The sequence below is a fragment of the Hippocampus zosterae genome, chromosome 7 (genome assembly GCF_025434085.1).
Source record: "Hippocampus zosterae strain Florida chromosome 7, ASM2543408v3, whole genome shotgun sequence".
Lineage (NCBI taxonomy): Eukaryota > Metazoa > Chordata > Actinopteri > Syngnathiformes > Syngnathidae > Hippocampus > Hippocampus zosterae.
The window spans coordinates 23,788,482-23,801,404 of NC_067457.1; the positions used below are offsets into that span (position 1 = coordinate 23,788,482).

At 45.4% G+C, this 12,923-nt stretch overlaps 2 protein-coding genes across 3 annotated transcripts in view; one reads left to right on the forward strand and one right to left on the reverse strand.

The window, feature by feature from the left end:
* The window catches only part of lratd2a (LRAT domain containing 2a), a 151,687-nt gene that overhangs the window by 4,277 nt on the left and 134,487 nt on the right, over positions 1 to 12,923 (forward strand). The window contains exon 2 of one of the 2 annotated variants that reach the window (XM_052070665.1): positions 1,033 to 1,152. The exons of the other annotated variant lie outside the window; for it this stretch is intronic. Within the exon in view, the coding sequence (XP_051926625.1) occupies positions 1,033 to 1,152 (120 nt within the window). The remainder of the gene's footprint in view (positions 1 to 1,032; positions 1,153 to 12,923) is intronic. 2 annotated transcript variants of the gene reach the window in all.
* Positions 1,470 to 8,688, reverse strand: trib1 (tribbles pseudokinase 1). Its single transcript, XM_052070660.1, has 3 exons — positions 8,112 to 8,688; positions 6,696 to 6,988; positions 1,470 to 3,873 (listed from the first exon to the last, which is right to left on the reverse strand). The coding sequence occupies exons 1-3, from the start codon at positions 8,424 to 8,426 to the stop codon at positions 3,426 to 3,428; spliced, it is 1,056 nt and encodes a 351-aa protein (XP_051926620.1). The 5' UTR covers positions 8,427 to 8,688; the 3' UTR covers positions 1,470 to 3,425.

Sequence of the window (12,923 nt, forward strand, 5' to 3'; positions counted from 1 at the left end):
AAAATCACCGAGATCTTATATTTAAATCCGTTAACGCACTAAATCAGCCCGTAAACGTGACTCAACACAATGACGCAAAACTAAGAAATTGACAAACGTTTTTTTTTGTTTTGTTGTTGTTGTATATTGAACGACTTTATGAAGTAGTTGCCCCCCTTGTCGCTGCCCCTGGCAAACCTTCTCAACTCCAGCTTAAATATGTTTTTTTTTTTTTTGGCCCGGCCTGATCAGGTGACTCTTTGAGCGGGGCGTCACCGTGGCAACGGCTGATGCTAGACAGGGGGGCCTCCACACAGAACAAAAGCTCCTTTTTTATTGCGGTTGGAATTATGTGCGCGCAATAAAGCAGCCGGCGGACGACAGCATGCACCTTTTGCCAGCGGTAAACATCCGTCCGCTGAGAGCGAGGCGTCTGCTTTTTAAAAAAAAATATTTTATTAATCTGTAGGTGGGAGCAAGTGACGATGGCCATTAAATAAATGGCCCCAAAATGCTCGCGGGCAGTGTACACAAACGCACCTGTTTGTTGAAGGTGTTTACCCGACATCTCGTCTGAACCTGTTGCATGTTTGCCGTGTGACTCGCATTTTTGGAACAATATTGTTTGCATGCGGCTCCAAAAGACTGCTTTTATTTTATCCTGGATCCTTAACCGATTTCCTGTGACTAATCCTGTTGGTCTCAGCCGACGAGTTGATTTAGAATGGAGGTTTTTAGAGTCGGCCATGTTAATTGTCGCGCCCTTGCACTCTTGAGATGATCCGCAAAAAATCCGCTCAGTTGTCATTTTCGTTTGGTCTCAGTTCGTGCACAAAAGCCACCAGCCTGGCTTTTATTTTATTTTTTTTTGCCAGCCACGAAGTACAAAACCAGGCTGTCCACCTGGTCTAAAAATTCACCGTCACGGCCACGCCACAAATCTAATTAATCTTTTCAATCGCCATGTCTTGCCATCTATACATGTCTATGGGCCTTCGCGTGGTCTTGTTTGAGTCACGGCGAGTCATTTTTGACACTGTTTCTCCTGCACAGGGTCCGGGCGGGTGTCGGAGCCTTTCTCAGCTGACTTGCAACTCGAGTCCACACCATTTGCAGTACGTTGAAAGCGCCACACGGGGGCAGCAAAGCGCCGTCCACTTCGATGAATTGCAGGTATGCTTTTATCGCTACTGAAGTGACGTGTTGCGCAATTTAACCCGTGATAGGACACAAATGCGTTTTAATCGTGTTAATTCGAAGCAGGTTATCCGATTCCGGGTACAAGTTCTTGTTTTTAATTGCCTACTTCTCCTTTAATCCTTGTTTCCGTCCCCCCTTTTCACTCCCTTCTATCCTTCTGTCAACCTTTTGGACTTTCAATCCAACATTGTTGATTTATCCCCTTCATTTTCTGTCTTGAAGATAATATTAAGATGATATTTCTTTTTTCTTTGACTCTAGGTCGTTCGATTTGAATTCTTGCCACTGACGAAAAAAAAGCCCATCTTTATTCATCTCACACTCATTTGAAATATACAAATATTTACACGTTTCTCCTTAGAGGATGAATATATTTTCATGCAGATTTTTTTTTTGCCACGCACGCACACTTCATTCACAGTGCGACACGTGGTGCACTTGTGTCAGCTTTACTGCATCTGAAGCCACTAAAATCACTTAAGCAAAATGTGCACATCATCTCAAGTCTCTTTGCATTCAACATCAAAAACATTTGTCAAGTTATCGAACAAAAAAAAAAAAATGCCGGCTTGCTTGTACCGTTGTCTGCAGTGCGTCTACGTCCTCACAAGTGACACTCATTAAATGTTGGAGCAAGAGTAATAAAATGTCGACGATCGTCGCACTTGCTAGTCGGCCACTCAAGTTGCGTTGTCATTGTCCATGTTGCTTACTGTCAGTTGCTGTCTAATGAAAACAAAATTTTCTTTTTTTTATGTCCAACAAAATCTGAAACACACCATTTGTTTTGTGTTGAATTCTATTTTCATTTTTTTTCATCCTACAAAAATGCTATTTAAAAAAAAAATCTTCAGATCAAAAGCACAAAATAAATTATTTTTCTTTGTGTATTGAATTAAAGTGAAGATGCAATAGCACAAAAAATATTTTAAGTCATAAAAAGCATTTAAAAAATGCCCCCCCAAAACTTAAAATGACTATGTTTAAAAAATATATCTGGAATAATTATTGGGAGTTTTTTTTTCTAAATAAAATATATCCCTTCCCCCTCAAAAATATTTTCTGCTTTGGATAGTGACATTTTCTCTCTATAGCAACCACTCTAAAATTTTCAACACACAAAGCATTATTTGTTGTGTTTCGGATATAAGAAAAAATGTAGTGATTATATTTGCACGGGGATGATAATGGTTCCTCGGGCAATTTGTATTTGACTTCAAAAGACGTTTTGTCTGTCGGTGAGTGTGACGCATTGGCGCTGGCTGATCAGTTCTGCCGCCGCCATCTGTTAAGCCAACCAAGCGTAGCGCCGACAAGTCCATCTTAGCAATAAAAAGAGACTCATAAAAAAAAAAAGATAATTTTCTTTAGTTGAAAAAAAATGAGAACAACTCGTGATTTTTTTTGTGTGTGTTCCAGCGACAAAAGTTTCTTTGGCATTGGACGCAATTTGTTGTATTTAAACTTTCTTTCTCCTATTGGCCGTCGTATTGGGTGTCATTGAAAGTGAGGTGAATTGCGCTGCCAAGTGTAGCTTGAGGTCTTGACTGTTCTGTCTTAGCACCACCAACAAGTTAAAAAGAAACACCAACAAATGCCCATACAGTACGCAGACACGGTACAGTGAACCCCCGCAGTTTGGGATTCTCGAATTAGCAATTTTTGTTGTTGACTAAAAATCTCGGGTATTGGACCAAATCAATTCAGGTTTTTCTTTGGTGCCATTTGGCAAATTCTTGTGATTATTGTTGTTTAATATCAACTGGTGGTTATTTTCCCGTTGGTCCTTTAATACTCAGTCCAAACTGAAACAGAAAGTCACTGATTGTTTTTGTTTCTCTCCCAGCTGCTAATAGCCCACAGAGTCTAATTTGCCCTCACAAGTTGCCCCCCCCCCAACATTTCTTATTGCGTTTCTATGCCCCAAATGGAATTCAGTGACATAATACCATTTGTGTAAAGTGCTAGTGCAAATAATTGCTTGCCCAATGTGTGATCAATTTGCGCTAGCGTGCTAGTTAGGCTAGCATGCTAGCTCATGCTCTTGGTGGGCCCGATGTCAAAGTGGTTTAAGTTGAATAATTTTACTGCTGTAGTTTCTGATTATAATGCTCTCTGTTTTGAAGTGCTTTGCCGCCACTTTGTGGCATCTCTCCGCAATTACAAATACTGTCAATTCGCGGTTTGTCTCGACCCTGTCGTTTAGTGGGGGGTCCACTGTACACAGGTGGGTCCATTTTATTTGGTCAGCAGAGAATATGGTCGTCGTCCTCCACGTCGAAGGACGGCACCGTCTGCTCGACCAGGCTGGCTTCCGTCGTCGGGCGTCGGAACCACGGGTGCGCCAGTAACTCGCAGGCCGTGAGTCTCTCTGCCGGTTCCTTTCTCAGAAGGCTCTGGACCAGGCAGCGGGCCGCGGGCGAGAGTCCCTCGGGTAGGCAACAGTGTCCCCGGCGAATCTTGGAGAAGAGCGCGGCCGGGTCGGCGTCGTGGAAAGGGTAGCGGCCCGCCAGCATGGTGTAAAGCACCACGCCCAAGCTCCACATGTCGGCCATCTTGCCCGAGTAGGGCGCGGCCCCGCTTAGGATCTCGGGGCTGACGTAGGCCGGGCAGCCGTGAGTGTCGCACACGGCGTCGTCCCGCGGGTCCTCCAGGACGCGGCAATCCTCCAGGCTCTCCAGACGCACTTGGGTCCTGGTGGGACGCACAAAAAAAAAAAATAGATGGGTCAGCGTTACCATGGTGATGACAAGTAGCTGTTGTGTGCATGTCGTGCCCAGTTGGGAATTGCCCCGTTTGGCTGAGTACTTTGGTGAGAGCATTTTCATATTTTAGTACCTGCATTTTCGTGGTTTGACATTTTGAAATTTGGCAGAAATATTTAACTATTAGCTAATTCTGATAAGTTGTAATAAATGTATTTTTGGGGAGCTATGTTGAGGTGAATTGAAAGTAGGGATGCCACTATTGAATAGAATTAATTAGTCGAATAATCGGCTAAAATGATATTTTTTCTTGCAAAACCATTTCTTCTCTAAAACATTTTTCCAAAACGTGTTTAGTTGGTGTTGTTTGGAAACAATCGGGAGTGATGATGTCATTAGCAACCTTTTGAAAATGATCGTTACTGTTTTTGCTCCTTGGTTTGCAAAGTCAAAGCAAATGTTGACAAATGTCTTATTTTGATTAAACACCAAATATAATCGGTCTGCTTTTATGAAGGGCGACAGTCATTCGGGAATACTTTTGTACAATTTTATGTTGCACGCCGACGAGTTGTCCATTCATTTGGACACCTCGACTTGACACACACGCAATTTCGACAGAGGTCGCGCCTTGCCGCCATCTCCGACTTCGGGTGGCTGTCACGTTTCATGAAGTTTACATTGTTCGTGATGAAATCGGGCATTCCGAGACGATCACGTGACCAATTCACATGAAACGCCCCCGCTCGTTCCTGAATGCTTCCTCTTAGAGAAGAAAAAAAAAATGACAATTGGCATCGCATTGAGGCTGTGACGATCTAACATGCGCACGTATTGCAGCCGGAAAGGCCGGTTGTGAAATAATGAGCGGTGCTCGCCAATGCGGTTCTGTTTCTTTTACAAATTCTTTCCACTTTCAAACAAAATGACGGTGCCCCATGAAATCTACCTAGCAGCAGGTGACCATTTGGGACATGCCCGAACATTTCCAGTCGTATGGAGACACAACACCGATTGCTTTCATCCTTTATTTCATGCGGTGTAGCACAAATTGGAACGGACCAGAACAAACTTGCCTCACGCTATTTCTGGTATAATATGACTTCCCATTCCACTCCCTGTTCCTTTTCTGCCATTTTGGGGTTAGCCTAACCTTAGCTGCAAAATTGGTAGTAAAACATCAAAGCGAGCATGACGCGTCAGTGCCACGTGACCCGCAAAAGAAAATCGGCCTGATGGTCGCCGATGCAGAGCTCCGCGAGGTTAACTTCAGCAGCTAGCATTAGCCGTTAGCATTAGCAACCATTTTACTCGTCCACATATCAGAGTTGAGAAACGCCACGACGTTGCGCTGCATTGCTGTGCTCTGCTAGCTAGCCAAAGCAGCTAGCATTTGCCGTTAGCATTAGCAACAATTTTACTCGTCCACATATCGGAGTTGGACTTTCGGTTGGTGGCGTCGAGAAACGCCACGACGTTGCGCTACATTGCTGTGCTCTGCTAGCTAGCCAAAGCAGCTAGCAGTTGCCGACAGTTTTATCATAAATCACGTCGACTCTTTGTCTAGTGCGGTTGAGTACATTTCTGTCGCCTCGGTTTGTTTTGACTTCCTGTTCCCGCCACATCTCCCCGTCCTTTGCTCCAATTTTGGGGCCAGCAGTGCACTTTCCCTGGGATGTAGTCCACGTAGAAACGGCACCCCTCTCGCTTGAACGCTCCCAAACGTGCAAACCAGCGACACTGCAACTCTTCACTGAGCTGCTTCTGACTGAAGCCGGCGAAGAGCAAGAAGAAAAAAAAAAAAAATCCGCCATGCGGCCCACTGGCCCCCCCCTTTAGTTTCCTCAGAGTGTGTGCGCACTCTGTGACTCATCGCTCTGCAGGCTCGTAGACATCGAGAAGAGTCGCGTCTCTCGCTGTCTGTTCGCGTTTGTCTGGCGTGACCTCCATTTAAAGCCAGTCCAAGAGGCAACAAATTGTTTTTCCAGCCGGGAATTTGCCCCTTCATACCCCACCCCCCCAAAAAAAAAAAAAATTGCTCTGAAGTCCAATCTTTAAATGCCATCTTGTGTGAATGGGAGCATTTTGGCCGCCTGATGTCCGCGATTAATAATTAATGAGGGATTAATGTAAATGGAACGATAGGCTCATGAAGCAGGCCTTGTCGTCTGGCAGCTTTTGACACCCACCCAGCCTGTGGTACAACAGAATGGTGGGACACAGACATGAAATTGTGCCTCCACAAGTACACAACCTCCTACTCGAGGTGTGCCCACCCACACACACACACACACACACACACACACACAAGCGGCTTGCAGAGAGCATCTGCCGCCATGTTTGTTCTCTGGGACGCTTCATTAGGTACCCTTGCACCATGCCAATAAGGGAATAAAAAAAATATTCCATCACGCAACCAGTAAAAGACTTTTTCCAGTGTCCTGGGGCTTACAAGTGTTGCGCTTGGCTAGTTAGCATTAGCACCTGGTGTCAGTGAACATTTTAGGCTGTTCAGACACATCATTAGGTACCCCTGCACCCCTCCTGCAAAGGCCTAAATGATACTTTTTGATTCCGTTCAGATCTCCAGTCACATTTATATACGTGCATATATATATATATATATATTTTGTTGATCTGTGCCCCACCTCAAGTGTCTCATGTTTCTATTGTGTAATCACGACAATGATCAAACAATCCGGGATGAATATGAAACCACTGAGCATTATTATAACTTCAAAGTGGCACAAACATCATTGGCTTTTAAAAATACATTTTTTTTTTTTTTAGCATTGGGATGCTTCAGCTCACCTGCGTTCGTCGGCCAAGACGAATTTGCGCAGCTTGAGGTCGCCCAGCACGACGCCCGCCTGGTGGCAATGTGCCACAGCCTCCGCCATCTGCCGGAAGAGCGCCCGGGCCTGCCCCTCGTCGAGCCGCCGTCGGCTCTTCACCAGCGTGTGCATGTCACCAAAGTCTTTATCCAGGAAGACGTAGGCTTCGCGCTCCCCGAGGATCACCTCCTGGACGGCGGAGATGCTCGGGTGGGAAGGCACGACCCCGTAGGCTCGGATCTTCCGCTGGTACTCGGCCATGCTGAAGACCTGGGGAGGGAGGGAAAGTGTTATGAGGAAGCCGCCCACTTTGAGAAAATTCTACAGTTCAATGCTCATTTTGTAGGCTCTGGAAAAGTGAGAAAAAAATAGCCCTTGTCACCAGTTTCATGAACTATTAAGACGGGACGCAGGAAAAAGTCTCAAGGAACCATGCTTGAAAACCAACAGGAAGTCTTCCACTTGGGCCTGACACTAATTTCGGGCCAGTTCTCAAGTTTGAGTATGTTCAATACACTTTTTTTGTTCCCAGATATGAGTATTCAGTTTTTGAGTACTCACTGATACAGAATTGTGATACCTGCGCATCTTTTGATACATAACAAGATGACCAAAAAAAAAAAAGTGAACAAATAATGATTCACCGACGTTTCAATCTGCTGCAGTACATTGCAGAGGAGGACTTGTTTTTTTTGATTTGCCTTAAGTATCACTGTGTGGTATTGGCAGCCTCCATAAGTATCTGATCCCTGAAAATAAGGTTGGTATCGCCCCGATACGTTACCTGGTATCGGTACTCGCTCATCACTAATTTTGAGGGTATGGCAAGTTGGGATAAACGAGCCCTTGACATCAGTTTTAAGAGTGACAGGCGGGTCAGACACATGAGAAAGTCTCAAGCAAGCTCCTGTGCCCAAAAGCCAACAGATGACCATTTTGAGGCTTAAGAAAAAAAAATTAAACTGTCACTGGCTGTGTAATTGTCATCGCCCGAGGATTCGAGCCAGCATGCAGATTTGGCATGACTTTTGCAAAAACGGGCGTGTTTACATTCTGCTTCCATCTCGGTCCTTTTTTTTTTTTTTTTTGCAAGAGGACACATGAGTCATCGTTGGGTGAAGCATTCACTTCAACAACGAGGCCTGCGGGGCTGACGGCGCGCGCTCGCGCGCATCCTGTCCAAAGTGTGCGTTTCACGGGGACAATGGGAAAGCTCACGCTTGCGTTTCCGCTGTGTCACAATATGACTTGCTCCGTGTTGACGTGACGCGTGAGAAGTTCGCGTGACAGCGTCGACAAAAAACAGCCAGTTGGGCAACCGCCATTCACGGCTGAGAGTTGCACAATGGCTGCGCGGGGCCGTCGCGCGCACACGCGCGCGCGCGCCCGTTACCTTGCACAGAAGCTCGTCGCCGGTGTCGACGTGCACGGCGCGGCAGTGCACGCCGTCGCGCTCGGCCGAGGCGGGCACCAGCAGGAAGGGCCCGATCCTGGAGGGTCCCCGCCGGGCGACGGCGGTGACGCGAGCCGCGGCGGTCGTGGCGGCGCCGCCGAGGAGTCCTCCGTGCGCGTCCCCGGCCTCGCTGCTCAGCCTGCAGGCGCGCTTGGCCGGAGGCTGCGGCGGCTCCGAGTCCGAGTCGAGCCGCTTGTGCGCCGAGGCGGCCGGGCGCACAAGCGGCGCCGTAGCGCCGCTCCACGGGACGCTCATCCCGGCTGGAGAACCTCGTTTATAACAGGCGCGTCCCGGGTTCCATTTTGCGTCCGATGCTAATCCCAATTTGTTGAGGAGGACGTTGTTATGGTTGCCGTGGAGGGGACGGACGATTGCGAGGCAGACAAAACAAGAGAGAGGAGAAAGAAAGAATGAAAGGAAAAGGATGCCCTACAGCCCGAGAGTGAGACGGCGAGTGAGCTTGACCGTGAACGCTGAAACCCTCACTTCGTTCAATTCACAAGCACCGCCTCTCTCTCTCTCTCTCTCTCTCTCTCTCTCTCTCTCTCTCTCTCTCTCTCTCTCTCTCTCTCTCTCTCTCTCTCTCTCTCTCTCTCTCTCTCTCTCTCTCTCTCTCTCTCTCTCTCTCGTTAAATGTCGTACTGTATACAGTATACGATAGGGAGGGAGAGCGGCGGTTTATCCACTTTTATGACTCATATTGTGTATTCGTGTGTTTTCGACGGACATTCCGTCCATTCAACAAATGAAAGCTTATGTTTAATTTTTAATTATTTTCATTTTAGATTTGAGCATTATATTCTTTTTATGTTAAAGTTATCTAAATTCTGTTTAATAATTGATTAATCAACATTCTTATGTCGCTCGCGTCTGATTGGCTAAAGAGAAGCAGGAAGTGTTTTCGTCGCTGAGAGGGGGTTGTGTTCTCGTTCATCGGTTCGGTTTTTTCTTACTCCTTTTAATAAACTGAATTAAAGGATTCCATTTGTCCTTTTGTCATTCGTAAAGAAGAGCCATCCGCTGAAAAACAACAAACCCCTCAAGTTACAGAACCATAAGAATTGGCTCTTCTCGCCTGTCTCGGTGCGCATAGTCAGAAATTCATCAAGTTGGACATTCTTGAAGACGTCTGACGAATTTTTGTCCACTTGTGCGCCATTTGAAACCCCCCTGTGACGTTTGATGCCCTGTTTTGTTATGTGAACAAACATGACTCAGTCCCGTTGAGCCTGCGAGCTGCGTTCAGGTACAATAGGCCCATATGTCCCTGCGGGAGTGCGTGTGTGTATGTGTGTGTGCGTGCGTGCGTGCGTGCGTGCGTGCGTGCGTGCGTGCGTGCGTGTGTGTGTGTGTGTGTGTGTGTGTGTTGTCAACAAGCCGTGCATAAGCAGGTTGCGCAAAATGATGAAAGGAGCCGCCAATGCCCGTACGGCCTCGCTGAACTCTGAACGGTTGCGGCACAAAATGGCTGCCGGGGCACAAAGTGTCAAGCAAAAATTAAAAAAAATCAAGTCTTGTGGACTATGCAAGGCTTCATAGTTTTTCCACATTTATTTCATCTTGTGTGTCAAACAGCGATACCAAAACGTGTAAATACCAGTTCTGAGTCTCTGGCCGTTACCGGCCTTATTTTAAGGTATCGCGTGCTCACGGAGGCTGTCGAGAGCAGCCGCCGATACTTAAGGCAAAGTCAATCTGATATGAAGACTTCCCCGGCAGTATTTTTTTTGGTCATTATTTTTCATGACATTTTACGCCGTGTACTTGGAGGTATCAATTGTATATCACAGTGTGATAAGTTTCAAATTATGTTTTCAAGTCTGTGTTAGGGTTTCAAGCCAGGCTTTGTGTTTTGTCGAATTAAAAGTCGAGGTTTCAAATGGGCTTCTGAAGCGTGAATAATTGTTTTCAAAGTAGCCTATCATCTCACAGTTAAGATTTGCAGGCTGGTTTCGGTATTCAAGTCAATGTTCGCGTTTCAAAATGTCCCTCTACAAGCGCATCAAAGTATCCTGTCCCACGTGAACCAAATATGAAATGAAAAGCATTTCCCAGGCTTTGGTTCGAATCAAATCACCTGACGTGTGCTAGCTTCTTGCATGGGGGAGAAAAAAAAAAATTCTCAATCGCCGTCGACGTGGTAGGTCACGTGACTTCATCGAAATCGACTACTCAGACTCTCTGAGCCAAATTAACGTGATAGGAAGTGGACGCGCGCGTGCGCCCGCCACGACGAAAGGAAACAAACGCACCCTGCTGTGGGGAAAAGACAAACGGGAAGCCTTGTGTAACGCGCTGGTGAAAGCGCCGACCGTGCTCTTGGCGTTCGCGTTGGCACGTCTGCTTGTTGACACGCAGATGACGCCACAATGGCGTCGGTAATTCCTCAAGATTACCTTTTGATTGCAAGCTAATAGAAACTCTAATTTGAAGGATTTGTGACGCGTAAGCAAGAGCTTTGGATAATAATTGGCCCGAAAATGCTCGTCGCGCCGCTCGGAATCATGCAAAGAAAATAATGTGAGATCCATGTCGGAATAGGATGACAATGAAGTTGCGATTTTCTCTTTGCGGCATTAAAAGATTTGCGCCAACATAAAATGAGTGTTCATTTTTACAGCAATAACATCCAAAGATTCTGCCTTAAAAAAAATGAAGCGTTTAATTTTTTGTGCTATTATAGTTTGAGATTAATGTGATTTTTTTTCAAAATCCAAATATTACACAAATTCAGTCCCATTGTTACAAGCACCAAATTGTATATTTATGTCATTACAGTACACAAGTTATCAAAAAAAAGACTATCAATTTTTTCTTCTAACAACACAACAAGAATGAAATCAAAATAATCCAAGAAAAACACTGACTTTTTTCCCCTTGTAATTTGTGAGCTTTAAGTGAAATATCATAATAGTCTTTTTTATTTTTTATTTTTTATTTATAAATCCAGCCACAAAAAGGGATGGCTAATTATTGCTCTGAGCACTTGATGCACGGCTTGAAAATATGATGACCTTTAAGCCTTTCATCCACCAAGAATGACAACCTGGTAACATGATGACATGATCTGCTGTCCACTGTAGTAACCGCTGTCCCTAAAAGGCTTAAAAGAAAATGTAAGTGTCAAATTTTTGCGCTCAAGTCAAAGTTAAAAATGTCCCACTGATGCTTCATTTCTCCGAGAATGAGAAAATCGGGTCACGTGTGGTTTTTCACTTTTTGAGCTATTCCGTTCGTTTCTGTGGCGTTACAAATGGAGACTCCGTGCCTGTCTGCTTTTGAAAATGTCTCGTAATTAGTCAAAGGCAACTTTATCGCGACGTGGAACATTCAATGTCGGTGACAAGTGGCATTGTTGACATTCCGGTTTCTGCCCAATCTGCCCATTGCAAACAAAAACATTCTTGTCTGGTTTCGTCGCCACCGGAATGAGCCCAGCCTGTTTCGCACCTGGAGAGTCTCTCGTGATTCATCTATTTTGGGACGTACCAGGAACAGCTGAACAAATGAGAAGGTGTTCGCACTTCGAAACCACGTGGACTATTTGGGGAGATTTTCCCGGAAAGGTTCATGGAAGCAACACTTTTCCGTCGGGCCCAGATTCTCGCCGTTTGTAGAGTCGGTTTCACGAGAACAGCAGCAAATTCTGTCGTGCATTTGTCAAGCAAAAATAAATGTCTTGTAAACGTGTTATCAACAACCGGACAGATTTTTCCCGGGCCACACACAGGCTGTCCAAAAAAAAAAAAAAAAATCTCCCTTTCTCTCCATGACATGCACTCGCTCTTGACAACGAGACGCTCTAAAGTGACGGCAACAGCCCTCGGCCACGGTCCACACCCTGACTGTAAAATCAGACTGATGCGTCGGACTTTAATTCTTTTTTTTTTTTTTTTAATCTTGTTCTTCCTGCTTGTGACATGCTTGCACTCAAGGCAGACAACAAGGCACTCTAAAGCAGTCGTGCCAGACCAAAGCCGTGGCGCACATGCTTGCTGTCAACTCGGGCATGACGCGCACGCGCTCATGGCCGACCAGCTCATCTTTAACCGCGGCTTATTTCTGTCGCGCGGGGTTATCGAGAACGTCTGGTGGGCGGAGTCATGACATTACAGAGATGACACATACATGACGTGAACGAAGCGTTTGCCGTCCACTTCCTTGATTGTGGATTATTTTTAGCCGTTTGTGTGCCGATTGTGCAAGTTGACAGCTATCAGTAATAAAAAGTCTGGTGACTCATCCGGGTGCTTCCGTGACTCATTTGTGCCTTAGGAATGGAAAAAAAAAAGTATTGCCAGACCGTAGGCCAGTCGGAGCCTGCACCATTTTGGCAAATGTTATTTTTTTTATGATCTGAACAAACAAAATTATTATAATTTTTTTTCTTTCTCTATCTCTCTCACGCATGCGAGCGGCACGCCCCCACACACAATCAGTTTTCTTCACCGTTATCTTTGCCAAGGTGGTTTCCATTAGCCTTTGTTGTTGTTTTTTTTTTTTTTGCGAGATGGATTGTGTAAAAACAGGAAGTGAAATTTTGGCTGAGGAAGAATCTATTTATTTTTTCTTTTTCACTTTTGCTTACATTCAGTTTCAGAATCTTTGACCTTTTTTTTTTTTTTTTGGTGAAAGTTCCTGCAACTTTATCGCTCAGAGATTTGTTTGCAATTTATCGCCCTCACCCTTACAACTAACCCTTAAAATCATCCTCTTCGATAAACCAAAGCCTTCATCCGAAAACGCACACCT

What these genes read in the sequence shown, in the direction of transcription:
- trib1 (XM_052070660.1), bottom strand. Translation starts at nt 8,426, where the DNA reads ATGAGCGTCCCGTGGAGCGGCGCTACGGCGCCGCTTGTGCGCCCGGCC. An exon ending in GCGACGAGCTTCTGTGCAAG is followed by an intron (nt 6,989 to 8,111) that starts GTAACGGGCGCG and finishes CTCCCTCCCCAG; the next exon opens with GTCTTCAGCATGGCCGAGTA. An exon ending in GTCTTGGCCGACGAACGCAG is followed by an intron (nt 3,874 to 6,695) that starts GTGAGCTGAAGC and finishes GCGTCCCACCAG; the next exon opens with GACCCAAGTGCGTCTGGAGA.